This window comes from Phaethon lepturus, unplaced genomic scaffold (genome assembly GCF_000687285.1).
Source record: "Phaethon lepturus isolate BGI_N335 unplaced genomic scaffold, ASM68728v1 scaffold10169, whole genome shotgun sequence".
Lineage (NCBI taxonomy): Eukaryota > Metazoa > Chordata > Aves > Phaethontiformes > Phaethontidae > Phaethon > Phaethon lepturus.
In genome coordinates this window covers 13,513-26,574 of record NW_010565531.1, presented here as the reverse complement: position 1 = coordinate 26,574, position 13,062 = coordinate 13,513, and the positions used below count along the sequence as shown (strand labels likewise).

The 13,062-nt window shown below is 36.2% G+C and overlaps 1 protein-coding gene across 1 annotated transcript in view; it reads left to right on the top strand.

Annotated features, from left to right (window-relative positions):
- Positions 1 to 902: 902 nt before the first annotated feature.
- The window catches only part of LOC104627106 (threonine aspartase 1-like), a 19,974-nt gene continuing 7,814 nt past the window's right edge, over positions 903 to 13,062 (top strand). The window contains exons 1-4 of the mRNA XM_010295214.1: positions 903 to 1,120; positions 2,859 to 2,926; positions 4,475 to 4,543; positions 12,792 to 12,912. Coding sequence (XP_010293516.1) covers positions 976 to 1,120; positions 2,859 to 2,926; positions 4,475 to 4,543; positions 12,792 to 12,912 — 403 coding nt within the window. The 5' untranslated portion in view covers positions 903 to 975. The remainder of the gene's footprint in view (positions 1,121 to 2,858; positions 2,927 to 4,474; positions 4,544 to 12,791; positions 12,913 to 13,062) is intronic.

Sequence of the window (13,062 nt, the reverse complement as noted above, 5' to 3'; positions counted from 1 at the left end):
AGGTAGCTATCCTTACACTTTTCTAGGCAAACTTTCTTTCACTGTTTTAGGCTTATTTGGCATTTTTTTAGAAATACTTTGCCATAAAAAAAAGTTAATTTCTTCTTTTCTTTCCCCCCTGCAAATTAATGGATAACAATAAGGGTAAGGGATGAAAAAGTATGGAAGAGTAGCAGTTCATTATAGGATCTTAAACAGCTGTTGGCCTGCAAAAGAAAGGAAAAGGTATGGCATTTTTTAGTGTTTACTCATATGCTACAATTATCTGGAGTACATGTTCATAATGCCTCATATGACTATTGAATTGGTGTTAATGCACAGATTCTACATCCCCTATATAAAATGGAGACACAAAATCACTTGGGCACTGATGCCAGTATGTGATTTAAGGATAGGAGGTTCTGCCATTCAACCATATATACTGTCTTTCAGCTTTGCCAGCATTACTACAGGGCTGCTTAGGTCTTTCTACACGAGCAGGGAATGACACTTTTAAGAAGTAACGTTTGTGGCTGTGGAGCATCATTACATTAAAAACTAGTTAGGCATGAAGGATGGAGAAGTAAGTTGTACTGTTGAACAAAATGAGACCATGGAAAGCAGCTTTCTGTCAGTCAAGGGCAAGCCTTAGATCAACCATTCCCTATAATGTCTGGAAAGATTATTAGGTACAAGTTAAGTTGTAACAAACAAGCTGCTTTCAACTTGCAACATGGACTTTGATTGTTTTAAGTTTCATTAGTACTGTTAGCTAGGGAAAAGGCAGAACTTAGAAGCCCTTCTTTCAAGAGGCATACTCTCTTTGTTTCAAACCTCTCTTCCAGATGTCCTTTCTGAAGTTATTTGTATGAAATTAATCTCTTGAAATCAGTATCTAATGTATACATGTGATTTGGTTTTAGGATGATTCCTCTCCAGAGTTTATTTTTGAATGGAAGGATGCTCTTTTCCAGCAGAAGATGGTGATCCTAATGTATGATCATGGAGAAGGGGATAAGTTCAGTAGAAGTGTTACCTTCCAAATCGTCTCAGGTTACAGCTGTGAAAGTGGTGGTCAAAGAGCCCGAAACAAAGCAAACCCAAAGAGGGAAACGAGTGGGATTTGTGCTTGTCCATGCAGGTAAGATGCAGAAGCTGGAATGGAAATAGTGCGTACACAAATTAAATGTCAACTACAAGTTTATGTTAGTTTTGGACTACTAGTATGTTAATGAAGTGACATTAACGTTGTGTGTAGATCTGGGAGTGGAGAGATTGGAAGTTGCATTGGCTGCAGGATCCTGGAAAGTGTTAATAAAAGTGTTGGTTTTTCAGGTGTTCTGTATGTTGGAGTTTTTTTCTCCTTGACAAAGAAAAACCCAAACAAAATCCCTAAATTAAATGGTTATGACCTGTCAAATTCTGCAGTTATCTGCTAAGCTTCCGAAATCTACAAAATGTGAGAGATCTTTCAGTCTGTTTCCTTACCCTGCAGAAGGATCAAACGTACCTGTTTTGCTACTGACAGCTTCTTGTCTAGCTGGACAAGTCTAAGGACAGTCTAGTTAAGACTTTTTGAAACCTCCTTAGGCCATTTGTTGCAGAACTTCACTTTTTTTACCCTTTTGAAAGTTTTCCTCCAAGTTTATTTTTTGTTTGTATTTAAGTGAATTACTATTTATTTTTTCTATATGTAATGAAGATTTCATCCACTCGGATGTCATACAAAAATTATGTGTTATGTGTGTCTTGTTAATAATTTCTTTTCTAATAGATTCTTTCTTAAATACTGCTAATCTTGAAAATATTTGTGATGCTTGTATCTGGCTGTCTGTTTGTTCTAAGCATATGTGTGATGAAATGAGGTGAAATTGAACAAAGTAGCCTGGTGACACCTAAAATATTTGAAAAACCAACATGCTACTTGGCTTACAAAATCTTTAAGGTAAAAAAAAAACAACCCAAACCCCAAACCTCAAAAAGCTTATTCTGGGTTGATATTTGATGACCCTGGTATTCTATTTTAAGAGCAAATAGAAGTGTTCAATTTATTGTCCTTTACTGGGTTGCTTCACTCTGTTTAAAATTCTTTTTTCTTTCACTTGTATTGTTAAAAGTTATTTTATTAGAGTTTCTCAAAGCTAACATTCCTAGAGGAGAGGAAAGTTGAGGTAAATCGAAGTATATTTTTCAAGTTCAAAAACCAGGAAATCAGAAGATGATGGAATTTAAATATCAGTGTGCTAGTCTTGTCTGTTACTTTTCTGATGCTGTATTTAGTCGAATAGTGTGGAAGTAGGAAGCAGTGACTACAAAACAGGGCAAAATAGTTAGATGCAACAAGATAGACATAAAGACTGAAATGAGAAAAAGATGAAAAAAATTGTGTGATCTTTATTTCCGGGAGCTCTCCTGGTTCTAAAGCAGGCATCATGAGCTCTAAAAACGTAGCATAAACATGAGAAGATGAGCAGAATGGTAATTGTAAACTTGCAAATCAGTGGTAAAAGGAAAAATGGGGTTTGACTTAAAACCAAGGTTTTTGCCCAGTAATGGACAATAAATAAAAAAAGGAATGCTGGAAATCCTCCAAGGATGAGCAAAACTGGAATCTCTTGGACAGTTTTTATAGGAAGAGATTGTATGGCGCTGAGATTTATACCTGTGTGCTTCTGCATGTATGCTCTGTATCTTATAGTTTACTGAGTGTATTTGAATCAACGTTGGAGTGCATAAAATTGTCAATCATTGATACAAAAATGAAGTCCCAATGTAGTCCAGAATAAGGCTGTATCTGCCAGTATCTTAATTCTTCATGCGATCTATAGGCTGTAGTTTGACAGGTAATATAATCTCTTTTCCTTTTGCCTTAATTGTAGGTGCAGGTTATCATTCCGAATCCAAAGCTAAAGAATACAAGCATGTGTGCAAAAGAGCCTGTCAGAAGGTATGTCTTACCAGCTCCACAGTCTTGTAGTGGGTTTATAAGAAATATATTTGGTAATGCTGTCCCTTCAGTATGAATGGGCATATCTGGATTTAGCTACTCAGGCTGTATGCATTTCTAGAGGAAAAATGGAGCAGCGACAGTTAACATCATACAGAGTCAATAGAGTGTGTGGCCATGAGGTGCAGCGACATTATCATCAGTGGTGGCAAATAACAGACACCAAAAGAACAGTGGGGGAACAGGAGAAGGTCACAGTGGTACCTACATGGAGTGTTCCTATGGCTTCCTGCACTGTTCCTGAGGCTCTGGGATTTCTGTCCACTCTTTTTGGAATTTATTTAAACTCTAGCATCCAGATTGCTCCATGAATACAGGGATTTCCAGAATTCTTTTCTTGATAGCTCTTAACTTCTTAATAGGAGGGGAGGTGGAAACAGGAAAAACAAAACAAAAAAAGCAAAACCCTTTTCCCAAAGCTGGAAAGGGAGAAATGGCAAGGCTTTAATTTCCATGGAAATGAAATTTTTTTTAATCTCCTCCAAGAACTTAGTTTTGGAACTGGCAAGTCCTGTCTACAAAGTGTTGAATGAGAATCTGGAAGACCTATCTCCAAAATTTCTAATGCCTTTTGCTTTCTCCAGGGAGAAGGAGCTGGGGAGCTTGGGAGGCTTTTTAGAAGAGTCTCAGAGTTGGCCTGTGATAGTTACCACTTCATCTTACAGTTCTGTTGCTCAATTCCAATACCGATCTAATTTTGTAATGCGAAGCCTCAGAAATCGTCCAAGCGTCATGCTAGCTTCATTAAAGTTGTGCATCAGTCCTAATGATACTCATTTTCCAGCTAGTTATGTGTGAAAAAACGTTGTTTGCTGTTGAATTTAAGTCTCATTTGAGATACCGTTTGGTTCCTTAAGCTAGGTAACCAACATACATAACTTGTATGAAGAACAAACAGTTGCAGGTTTACCTTGCAACTGAAGATGCAGCTATAGTTGTTTTCCGGGATTCCCTGAGAGAACTTGACTGTAAAGTCTTGTCCAGTATGGATCTAAGAAATAATATTAGGCTCTAGAAGTTCATTTTTATGGGCGTATATAATTGGAAGATATTATTGGTGTATTTGTTTTGTTTTCGTGTGTTGGCTTTTAGATTAGCTTACTTGTAGATTCTGTTCAATTTTGTGACAATTGCTGTATAAGGTACTAGCAGTTTTTGTTGACTCTTGGAAGGAAAATTAGAAACTTCTTGACTGAAACATTATGTGTTTCAGGACACCAGGTATAAGAATTTGTTTTGCTATAAATCTGATCATGCAGGAATCTGCTGCTACATGCAGTGTCGCAATGTCCGAGTAGTAAATCTTGGCTTTAGCTCTGCCCTCACATGGTGCACGCTGACTATTTCCAATGCCTCTTGTTTTTATGTCCTCTTACATTTTAAACTAATTAGATGAAGATTTTGTTTTGTACAAGACTAGGAAAATGTAGGGCTTAGTCACAGAATATTAGAATTTCCTAATCGTCAACTAAAAATTCTGTTTTACAGGCAATTGAAAAGCTACAGGCTGGTGCTCTTGCAACAGATGCAGTGACTGCAGCACTAATAGAATTAGAGGTATGAATTTCGGACTAGTAGTAAATATGTCTCTCAGGTACATTGCCAGATTTTTCTGTGGGAAGGTATTAATTCAAATGGTAAATACTTAGTTATCTGTGCAGACATGAAGATATGCTAGTTTTATCTTTTGCTTTTCCACTATATTTTGGAGTAAATCTATTTAAAGACTATCTAAAAATGTAAACTGAATGGAAGTTGTCTATTTGGTACAGTTTGGTTGTCATCTTAGGCATGCCTTATCTGATAGTCTTTAAGTTTCAAGAATAAATACAGTGATGAAAGACTTACTGAAAACTTTCTAGGGAACTTTTTTTCTGACTTACCAAGCTACAGGTAGACTGCACTGGTTCTGCTTTTTACATAGGGGAAAAAATCATGCTACTGGTCTCATAGGTTAACTAGAAATTCTAGGATAAGTCCTCATTCCTTTTGTTTGCATTAATATCTCACACTATGTTTAGTTTCTTGAAATTATGATCCAAAGAATTTAGATGTAGTTAGTCTTTAGAGCTATTAACACTCATACAGGAATTATGTTGAGGTAACTGTGTCTGAGTATGCTTTCTTGGGTTATGTTGTTCATGCCTTTTTCAGTTCTTCAGGATAATTCTACAAAAGTGAGTTAATTCTACAGAAGAATTATTTTTAATTTATCTACTAAATCTATTTATGATTGCATAAGTTTAAGGCTGCTTGCCTCTCCATCCATTTAAAGGACTATATGAAAATGAAGTAAGAATTTTAAATTCTCATTTGTCCCACAACATACTTGTACTATGTGCTTAAATTAATGTGGATGCCAAAGGCTTTTTTTTCTTACATGTTTTACTTTATTTCTGTATAGTCTCTGATAGGGTAAGAGACTAGAAGCAGGCTGTTCAGAGAAACGTGACTTCAGTGTAAGATAATGTTTTTTCTGATTTTTATGACAAACTGTGTGTAGGAGAATAGGACAAGTAATGCTTTTACTTCAAAATGGTACTTGTTAATTAAGATAGAAAGTCTTGATAATCATAAGGAGATGCATAGCTGTTTGAGGTATTTGGAAAAGTGTCTTTTTGGGAGTGGTGAAGTTCTTAGAGCATCTGACTTCAGTGGAATGTCCCTGTGAGATAATTTTCTTCTCCAACTTTATTAGTAAAGAAGGAAGGCAAGGGAATGTTCTGCTGTAAAAATAATTTCCTGAGTTTGGAATTTATGGTAGTATTCTGAGAAGATTAGAAGTGGATTTGCTTACACGTGTGTTGGGAAAGTGTTAATTAACATACTTGATAGGGTTAGCATAAGGCAGGCAGGCAGTACTCTGATATGTGTTAGACGTGCTGACCAGGAGCCAAAGACTTCAGTCAGACTTTTAACTTGGCAAACTTCTTGGCTTTAAAAAGTACGTTTGGTCTCTATTGTCGTGTTCAAATATGCTTTCATGTGTTATCTTAGCTTTTGTTTCCACTTACCTATATTCTAATGTGTATTTCTCTAATGGAATTATTTATAATGCACTTTCATAAACTGAGGCTGCTGTTGTTCCACAAGATTGTGTGTTATTCCACAAGAACCGTGTGTCAGTTCCCTTCTCAGTGGGAAAAAAAAAAAAATTATGTTGTGATTTTTATCATGTTCCTGAGCTACAGAGAACAAAACATATTTTAAGAAGCTTAACTTAACAGCTATTGATCTCTTTGCAGCTGTGCCTGGGGTAAATATTTTATCTGTTTTAGTTATCCCCAAGAGACTTTTCTGCTTTTAGTAGATTTAAATACTCTGATGCGACATCTATGTAAGAAGTTATGGCTTTAAGATGAAATTAAAACCTTTTTATGAAATTACTCCCATCAGCAACCTTTTTCTCCTTATCTGTCTTGCCGCTATTCTGGTGATGATGCCTGCCATCATTCCACTTTCTGGTTTTATAATTATCTTAGGTAGTATTTTTATGTGTACTGTTGAACAAAACATTTTTTTTCCTTTTTCCTGTTTTTAAGTTTAAATATTATTTTGTTCAGGTTGTACTGCTGTCATTAATGTAATTATTGTTTTTCATTTATTCATTAAGTGATTTACATAACCACTGAATTGTTCTCTCTGTTACTGAGATAAAGGATATAGGGTTTGGGATTTGGGCTTCTTTTAAATTAAAGTACATAGCTATGCAGCTACATTGAGGAAAAATCAAAGGTATAGTCAAAACAGAAAATGGTGTAGTTTGCAGTGGCCATTTTTTGGATCTTGTAGGAGAAATTCCAGAGTGTTAGACTGTCAGCTTTCAAAATGTTGAAAGGTTTGTACCTACTCGTATCTCATTCTGAACACCACCTCCAGACATCTCTGTTGTTTTTGGAGCTGCATCTTCTGTTTTAACTCCAACGTTTTTCCTATTGCTCTATGGAAACCAGAAGCTGCATGTGGCAAGTCAACAAAGCAACCAGAATAGGTTTTTCTCATCAATTACAAAATTTGATGGGTAAAAATGTAGGTCTGTGTGTTGACTGTCTCTCTAATGAGCTATCACTACCTTTTTGTTTATGCAGGAAAAATAGTGACTTTTTGTAAAGTACGTTAGCATTTTGAGTTGGCAAATGCATACCAAAAATCTGTATGAAAACAATGTTTGTTTACATGTCACTAATACAGATTAAGATACAGAACAACAAAAGTTTGTATAACGTGATAACAGATCCTGTTGTGGAGTACTGTTTTAACTTCTAGATATTTTGGTTGCTGTAGAACACATTGCTGTGAGTCTATCTGAAATATGTAGTCACTTTTACAGTTCTCTAGGATTTTTAATGCTGTATTCCAAAAGTCTGTCGTCTTTGCAAGGCACAAATATTTTTTGTGGGAGCATCACAAAAGATGATTTTATTTTTTTTCCTCAGTTCCGCTCAATTACACAACTCGTATTACACAGAAATTCAGCTAATCCAAGAGGCATCACTTCAAAGACTTGTTGAGGCGCAAGACTTGCTCTTGATCTTTTATGAGCAAGCTGACAGTTTGCTTGTGGTATGCTGTCTGTTTTTTTGTTTTATTTCTCCGGGCTCGAAATGGAGAGAGAACAGCCTTTCTTTGTTGAACTACATGAATCTCAACTGAAATAGTGTTCTGTGATTAAGATGATAATGCTAATAGTTAACTAGAGAAAAGGTAAATTTCTTTTGCAAAGTAGCAAGAGCAGCTGACCCAGAACACTGTTAAAATAACTGTGCTGGTCTTTGTAAGTGTCAGCTGTATTTGATAAGTCGATTAAAGGCAGTTATGTTTTCCAGTTTGTGAACTCTGTCATTGCAGAGAAACAGATAAACATGTTACCTTTTTCAGCTTTTGGTAAGAAAATGGGTCTGGGCAAGGTGCTTCATAAGACTCATCATTTGCTCTCTATGCTTCTCCAAAGACATTATAGCAGTACCATTTCTTTTTGCACTCCTGCTGTCAGCCACCCTATGAAGTCTTGGGTTTCTCTTGAAACACCAAGGGATTTGAGCAGCTTTTTTGGGGGGAGGAGGAGGTCCCCTTCACCCCACCCCCCTCCAAAAAAACCCACCTTGCAGTTTTCAGCAAAACCAGGTGCTGATTGTATTTATGGCTGGCTGTGACAACAATGTGCAATTTCAAACTTTTTGATTGTAGAGCACTTCAGAAAGTCTTCTGTTCAGGTGCTGGAGACAAGAACATAAGTTTGTTGTGAAGAATGATGAAGACTTCTAACTTTTTCTAAGTTTAGTCCAAGTTTATTAATACTGTGTGTAGATCACTTGTTTCTTTAATATGACTTCAGTAGAATGTTCTTTATGAACATCATTTAAATTGGAAATTAATATGATTGATGGGGATACGGATGTCACATTTTGGGTTTCAATCTCCTTGTACTGAAATTGCACAATTTATTTTGCTTTTTTTGTTGTTACGGATGAATGCAGAGGATATTTTGAAGCTGTTGGTATACTCAAGCTGTGGGTTTGTGTGGCTGTCAGCAAAGTTTTGCAGTGAAAGAACTTGTTAAATTGGCTTTTCTTTGTTTTTGTTTATTAATTTTGAAGTAATTGATATTTTTTGAACATATGATCTTAGTCCCAGGGACTTCTTTTTAAAGAAGAAAGCACAGTGCCAGCAGACTTGTATTAAGGCAGTCGCCGTGGATTAACTTTTAATGGGTAATGAACTGGAAGTTGTTAATTCTGGTTAAAAGCAATACTATGATGCTTTGCAGCAGAGATGCTAACAGTAATCTGTGACAAAAGTGTTCTTTAAAAACATTTTGGCTGGTTCAACTGAAAGGGACATGACTCATCCTTGTAGACTATTACTTCTTGTCACTAAATTCCCTCAGAAAAATAAATTTTAAAATTACAGTTTGTAAAAAGAAATGCCTGTAGACTTTGAATCCCTTTTTAAAGTTGCAAGTAAACCATGGCCAAAACTGCATCGAAGATGGATGGAGTGTTCTTTTAATGCACGTTGAAAATAGAGCATCCTAACTGTTTGCCTAGATGTAATTCAGAACTATTAGTGTCATAGTGTTGAGTAACTTCTTCAAGCATTCCAACTTTGACCACAGCAAGAAACTTCAGTATGCCTGTGTTTGCTGCCAGAACATTTATAAATATATCTTGAAGCAAAAAGGACTCTAAAAATAAAAATTATACCCTTGGTAGCTTGGGAGTTTTTACAAGATGGGCTAACTTGGCAAAATGAAACTCTTGTTTCATGTCTTCAATCATTGTATTATCTCCTTTGCTACAGGTTTACATTGTAAGTTAGAGATACTTCAGTGGTGGTGTAAGTGCCAGGTAGTCTAGTATTTTTCACATAATTGAAAGCTTATGTTTGTTAAAATGCTTTGAATAGCCATTTGCTTATCTTTTTTCTCTTCCTTTTTACTTTTCTGTGGTAGTAGGACTTGCTGTTAATAAGCAAAGTTCATGCTTCATTTGTTTGCCACCTTGTCTTTTTTCAGTTTCCTTAGAAATATAAAGGCTGATCTCTGCTTGTGTTTTTAAACTAAAGTATATACCTGAAGATACCTTCTGTGTTATGAAACTTTTCCTCTTTTCTCTTTGTCCCTCTTCTTGGATACATGCTTTGACTGGGTACTTCCCTGTCCTATGGTAGTCATATAGTGCTTGCAGTACTGCATTTTTCTGTCTGAGGATATGAAGAGACTGCTTCAGTTAGCTCAGTTTATTTTCTTCCCTCTTTGAAAGCATGCATGCTTCTGTTTTAATAGCGTTTCTGCATTCCTTGAAGGTTTTGAATTTTCATTTCAAAATACACCTTAATTTTCATAAGTTGTATTCCTCCATTTGTATATCAGAGGTTTGGAATCTTTTGGTGAGACTTTGCAGAGATTCATGTTTTCAAAAAGACACGTATTTATGTGGTGTATTTGATGTCCTTGCCTATACATAGAAGTAGGTGTGAATTTCTGTTTCCATTTTTTTATAAAGGTTTTTCCCTGCCTCATTTAAAAGGCTTATATCTCATCTCAGAGACGCTCAGGTAGGTATCAAAAATTCCATGCATTCACACCCAGTTCCTGTACTGTCTAAAGCTGTTATCAGATCACTTTCAGATCTGTGAAGCTAGAGTAGACCATCTTCCTCTTGGCAATTCTTGTTAACTGAGTGCAGTCTGATTGTAAAGCTCAGTAAAGCTCCACAGAAATTTTGAACAGGTGCTTGTAATTTGGTCTTTATTTGGTTTTGCTGGAGAAGTTACTCGTGTTGTTACTAGTTGTACTGGTAAGATTCCTTTACAGTCCTAAGATGAAGGACTTCTGCCACCAAAGAGGCATCTACAGTTTTGTTGGTGTAGAGTTCTTATTTATCCAATATTCTGTAGTATTCTGATAAATATTTTGTAGGGAGAAGCAGGTGGCTTTCCCTTTGTCTTGAGATCCTCTGAGTAAGTTGACTCTTGGTGCTTCCTTGCTGTTGTGCCAGTGAAGGTGCTATGCCAAAGCATCAAGCACATCTAGCTTTTTAGAAACAAAGTGAACTAGTGCCACTCTGTATCCTCTATTTTTTTTCCCCTACCCTCTTTTGATTATTATGTTTATCGGATGGTAGAGAGCTTTGTGTCTTGACTGCAGGATTCTGGATACTAGGACTTCTGTTCTCATGGGTGCTTCTTACTCCCTTTATTTGGCCATGACATCTGCTCTTAAGATAGCAGCTCTCTTTGCTTTGTGGCTGTGACAAATCTGTAGAGCCTGAAATTCTTCCTCTTTGCTAATGCTTTTGAGTATAATGCACTGAGTGAATCTTTCTGGAACAGAACACTAGAAATTTGTCTCTAGGCTTGCAGGTCTATGCACTCTGATTACTCATGGGCAAGGAACTTGGACAGCAGGAGGACTAAGCATTGTTCATCCTAATACATTCCTGGTTTTGCTTTGTCCTCCACAAGTACCTTTCACCATTCACGTTCAGATTCTTTCCATCACTTTTCTGCTTCTTTTGTTCTAAATTTCACTGGCTTAATTTTCTTTGTAGTTGTAGAGACTGGGAGCAATGAAGTTGGTTAAACCAGTGGCCGCTCTGCAGTCTCACATCTTTTCAAGGCCATCATCTTGACAGCCTTTTCTTAATTGTATTCCCCACCTCCTAGGGAAAGTTATTCCCTGTGCACTAAACTGCAAATGTTTCATTATCCTAAAATCTTTTCAAATTTACTTACTTGCTGTGAGGCATAGCTGACAAAATGAACACCACAATGAATATACATGGTGAATTTGAATATCTGTTGTGGTGTGGGATAAAATAGGATGGGACAAAATGGGATAAAATCTTGAGGTACTTTGCTGATGCAGAAGGAAAAAGTAAAAAATAATGAATCGGTATAAAACTAACATGGAGAGATTACAGTCTGTTTCATGTTTATGTGTTAATCATGTGTTATGTATTCATGATTCTTCAGGAGGATTTTGGTGACTCAGACACTAAGAACACTTTAAATATCTCTAAATTAGAATCAACATCTTGCAAAACAAGTTTTGAATTTACTCACTACTTGCTCGTTTGGAAGTTAACAAAAGCTAACTGACTTACCAACATGAAATGTATTTTTCATTTCTGTGTTCTCTCTCTTTGGTTTGTTTCCTTGTATTCATTGCAAATTAATATGTACAAAAAAGATCCAGTTCACTTAACATTTAAGACACAACTTTGAGCTGTTTCCAGTAGACTTATTTCCTGATTCAGCTTATATTATATGTACGACCATGTCATTTCATTAACATGTTCACATGTGGTCTAGACAACCATTTTCTTCATCGCACCAGGTTGTTAACGCTGTTGTAATAAAAACAGATACAAAACTCTGAAAGCATGCAGCATCTCTGAAATTTTACTCTTTGGCTGTTCTCTTTCTTTGTCCTGTACTCGGTTTTACGCTTGCATCTAGAAAGAGGGAGTTATATTGAGCTGACAAGGGAGACTTCTGAACTGTGCTTCTTTAAAACTTTGTGTCTTTAAAGTCATGGGGATGCTCTGATGAAATGAGAGGGACAAAAATGGGTGTTTTTAATTTTAGCATTCAAAACTTCTTGTTTGAGAACCTTGAGTTTGCAAAAAGCTACAGAATGTGCTTATGAAAGAGGAATTAGTTTTTAATTAGTTTATTAAATGTTGTTCTGTGCTTTCTATGAAATATGTCTTGGGTTAAACTTCCTGATCACAGTAATGACTGTCCTTATGCTAATGATCAAATAATTACTTTACTAAGTGAATTGTTACTGGTGCTGGTTCTTTGTTTCTGGGTGCAGAGCTGCAATCATAGGCTTAGAATGTTGAGGAAATGTACAGTTCTCTTTTGCTGCTGTGTCATACTTAAGAATTTCAAAGGCACACTGTGGTCTATGCAGCGATTATTAGATATTACTTAAATTGACTGGCAGCTTAGGGACCAAATGAAGTCTGTATTTTAGGGGAGGGAAGAAGAGATTTTCACTTGTGTTGTAAGGCTTTTGCTTGCATATAAATCATCATCTTACACTGTTGGGTGGTTGGTTTTTATATTAGTGCATTACTACACTTGAGATATATCACACTCTATAGAGGATGTGCGGTATCCATTATAGTAATTTGAGATGCCTGTTCAAATTGCTGTTGTTTTTGTTGTGGAAGATTAAACTACTAGAATAAGAAAGTGCACTGTACCAAGATTGGCGCTGTCAGATCAGTTATACAAAGGACTTGATCTAGTTTGTCATGCATGTGGCCTTATAGTGTTTTGTTCTTATTTTTAGGATTCTCCTTTTACAAATGCAGGATTGGGATCTAACCTAAACCTTCTGGGTGAGATAGAATGTGATGCCAGTATAATGGATGGAAAGTCATTAAATTTTGGAGCAGTTGGAGCACTGAGTGGTATGTTAACTATGTATAAAAGCTAACTACTGATTTAAGTGCAAAGATAAATTTTGTTCTTTTTTTGTCACTTTTTCCAGGTGGGGGACGGGGATGGATGATACGACATTGTAAATACTGCCCCATTTAAATAAATTCTGTCTCCCTTAA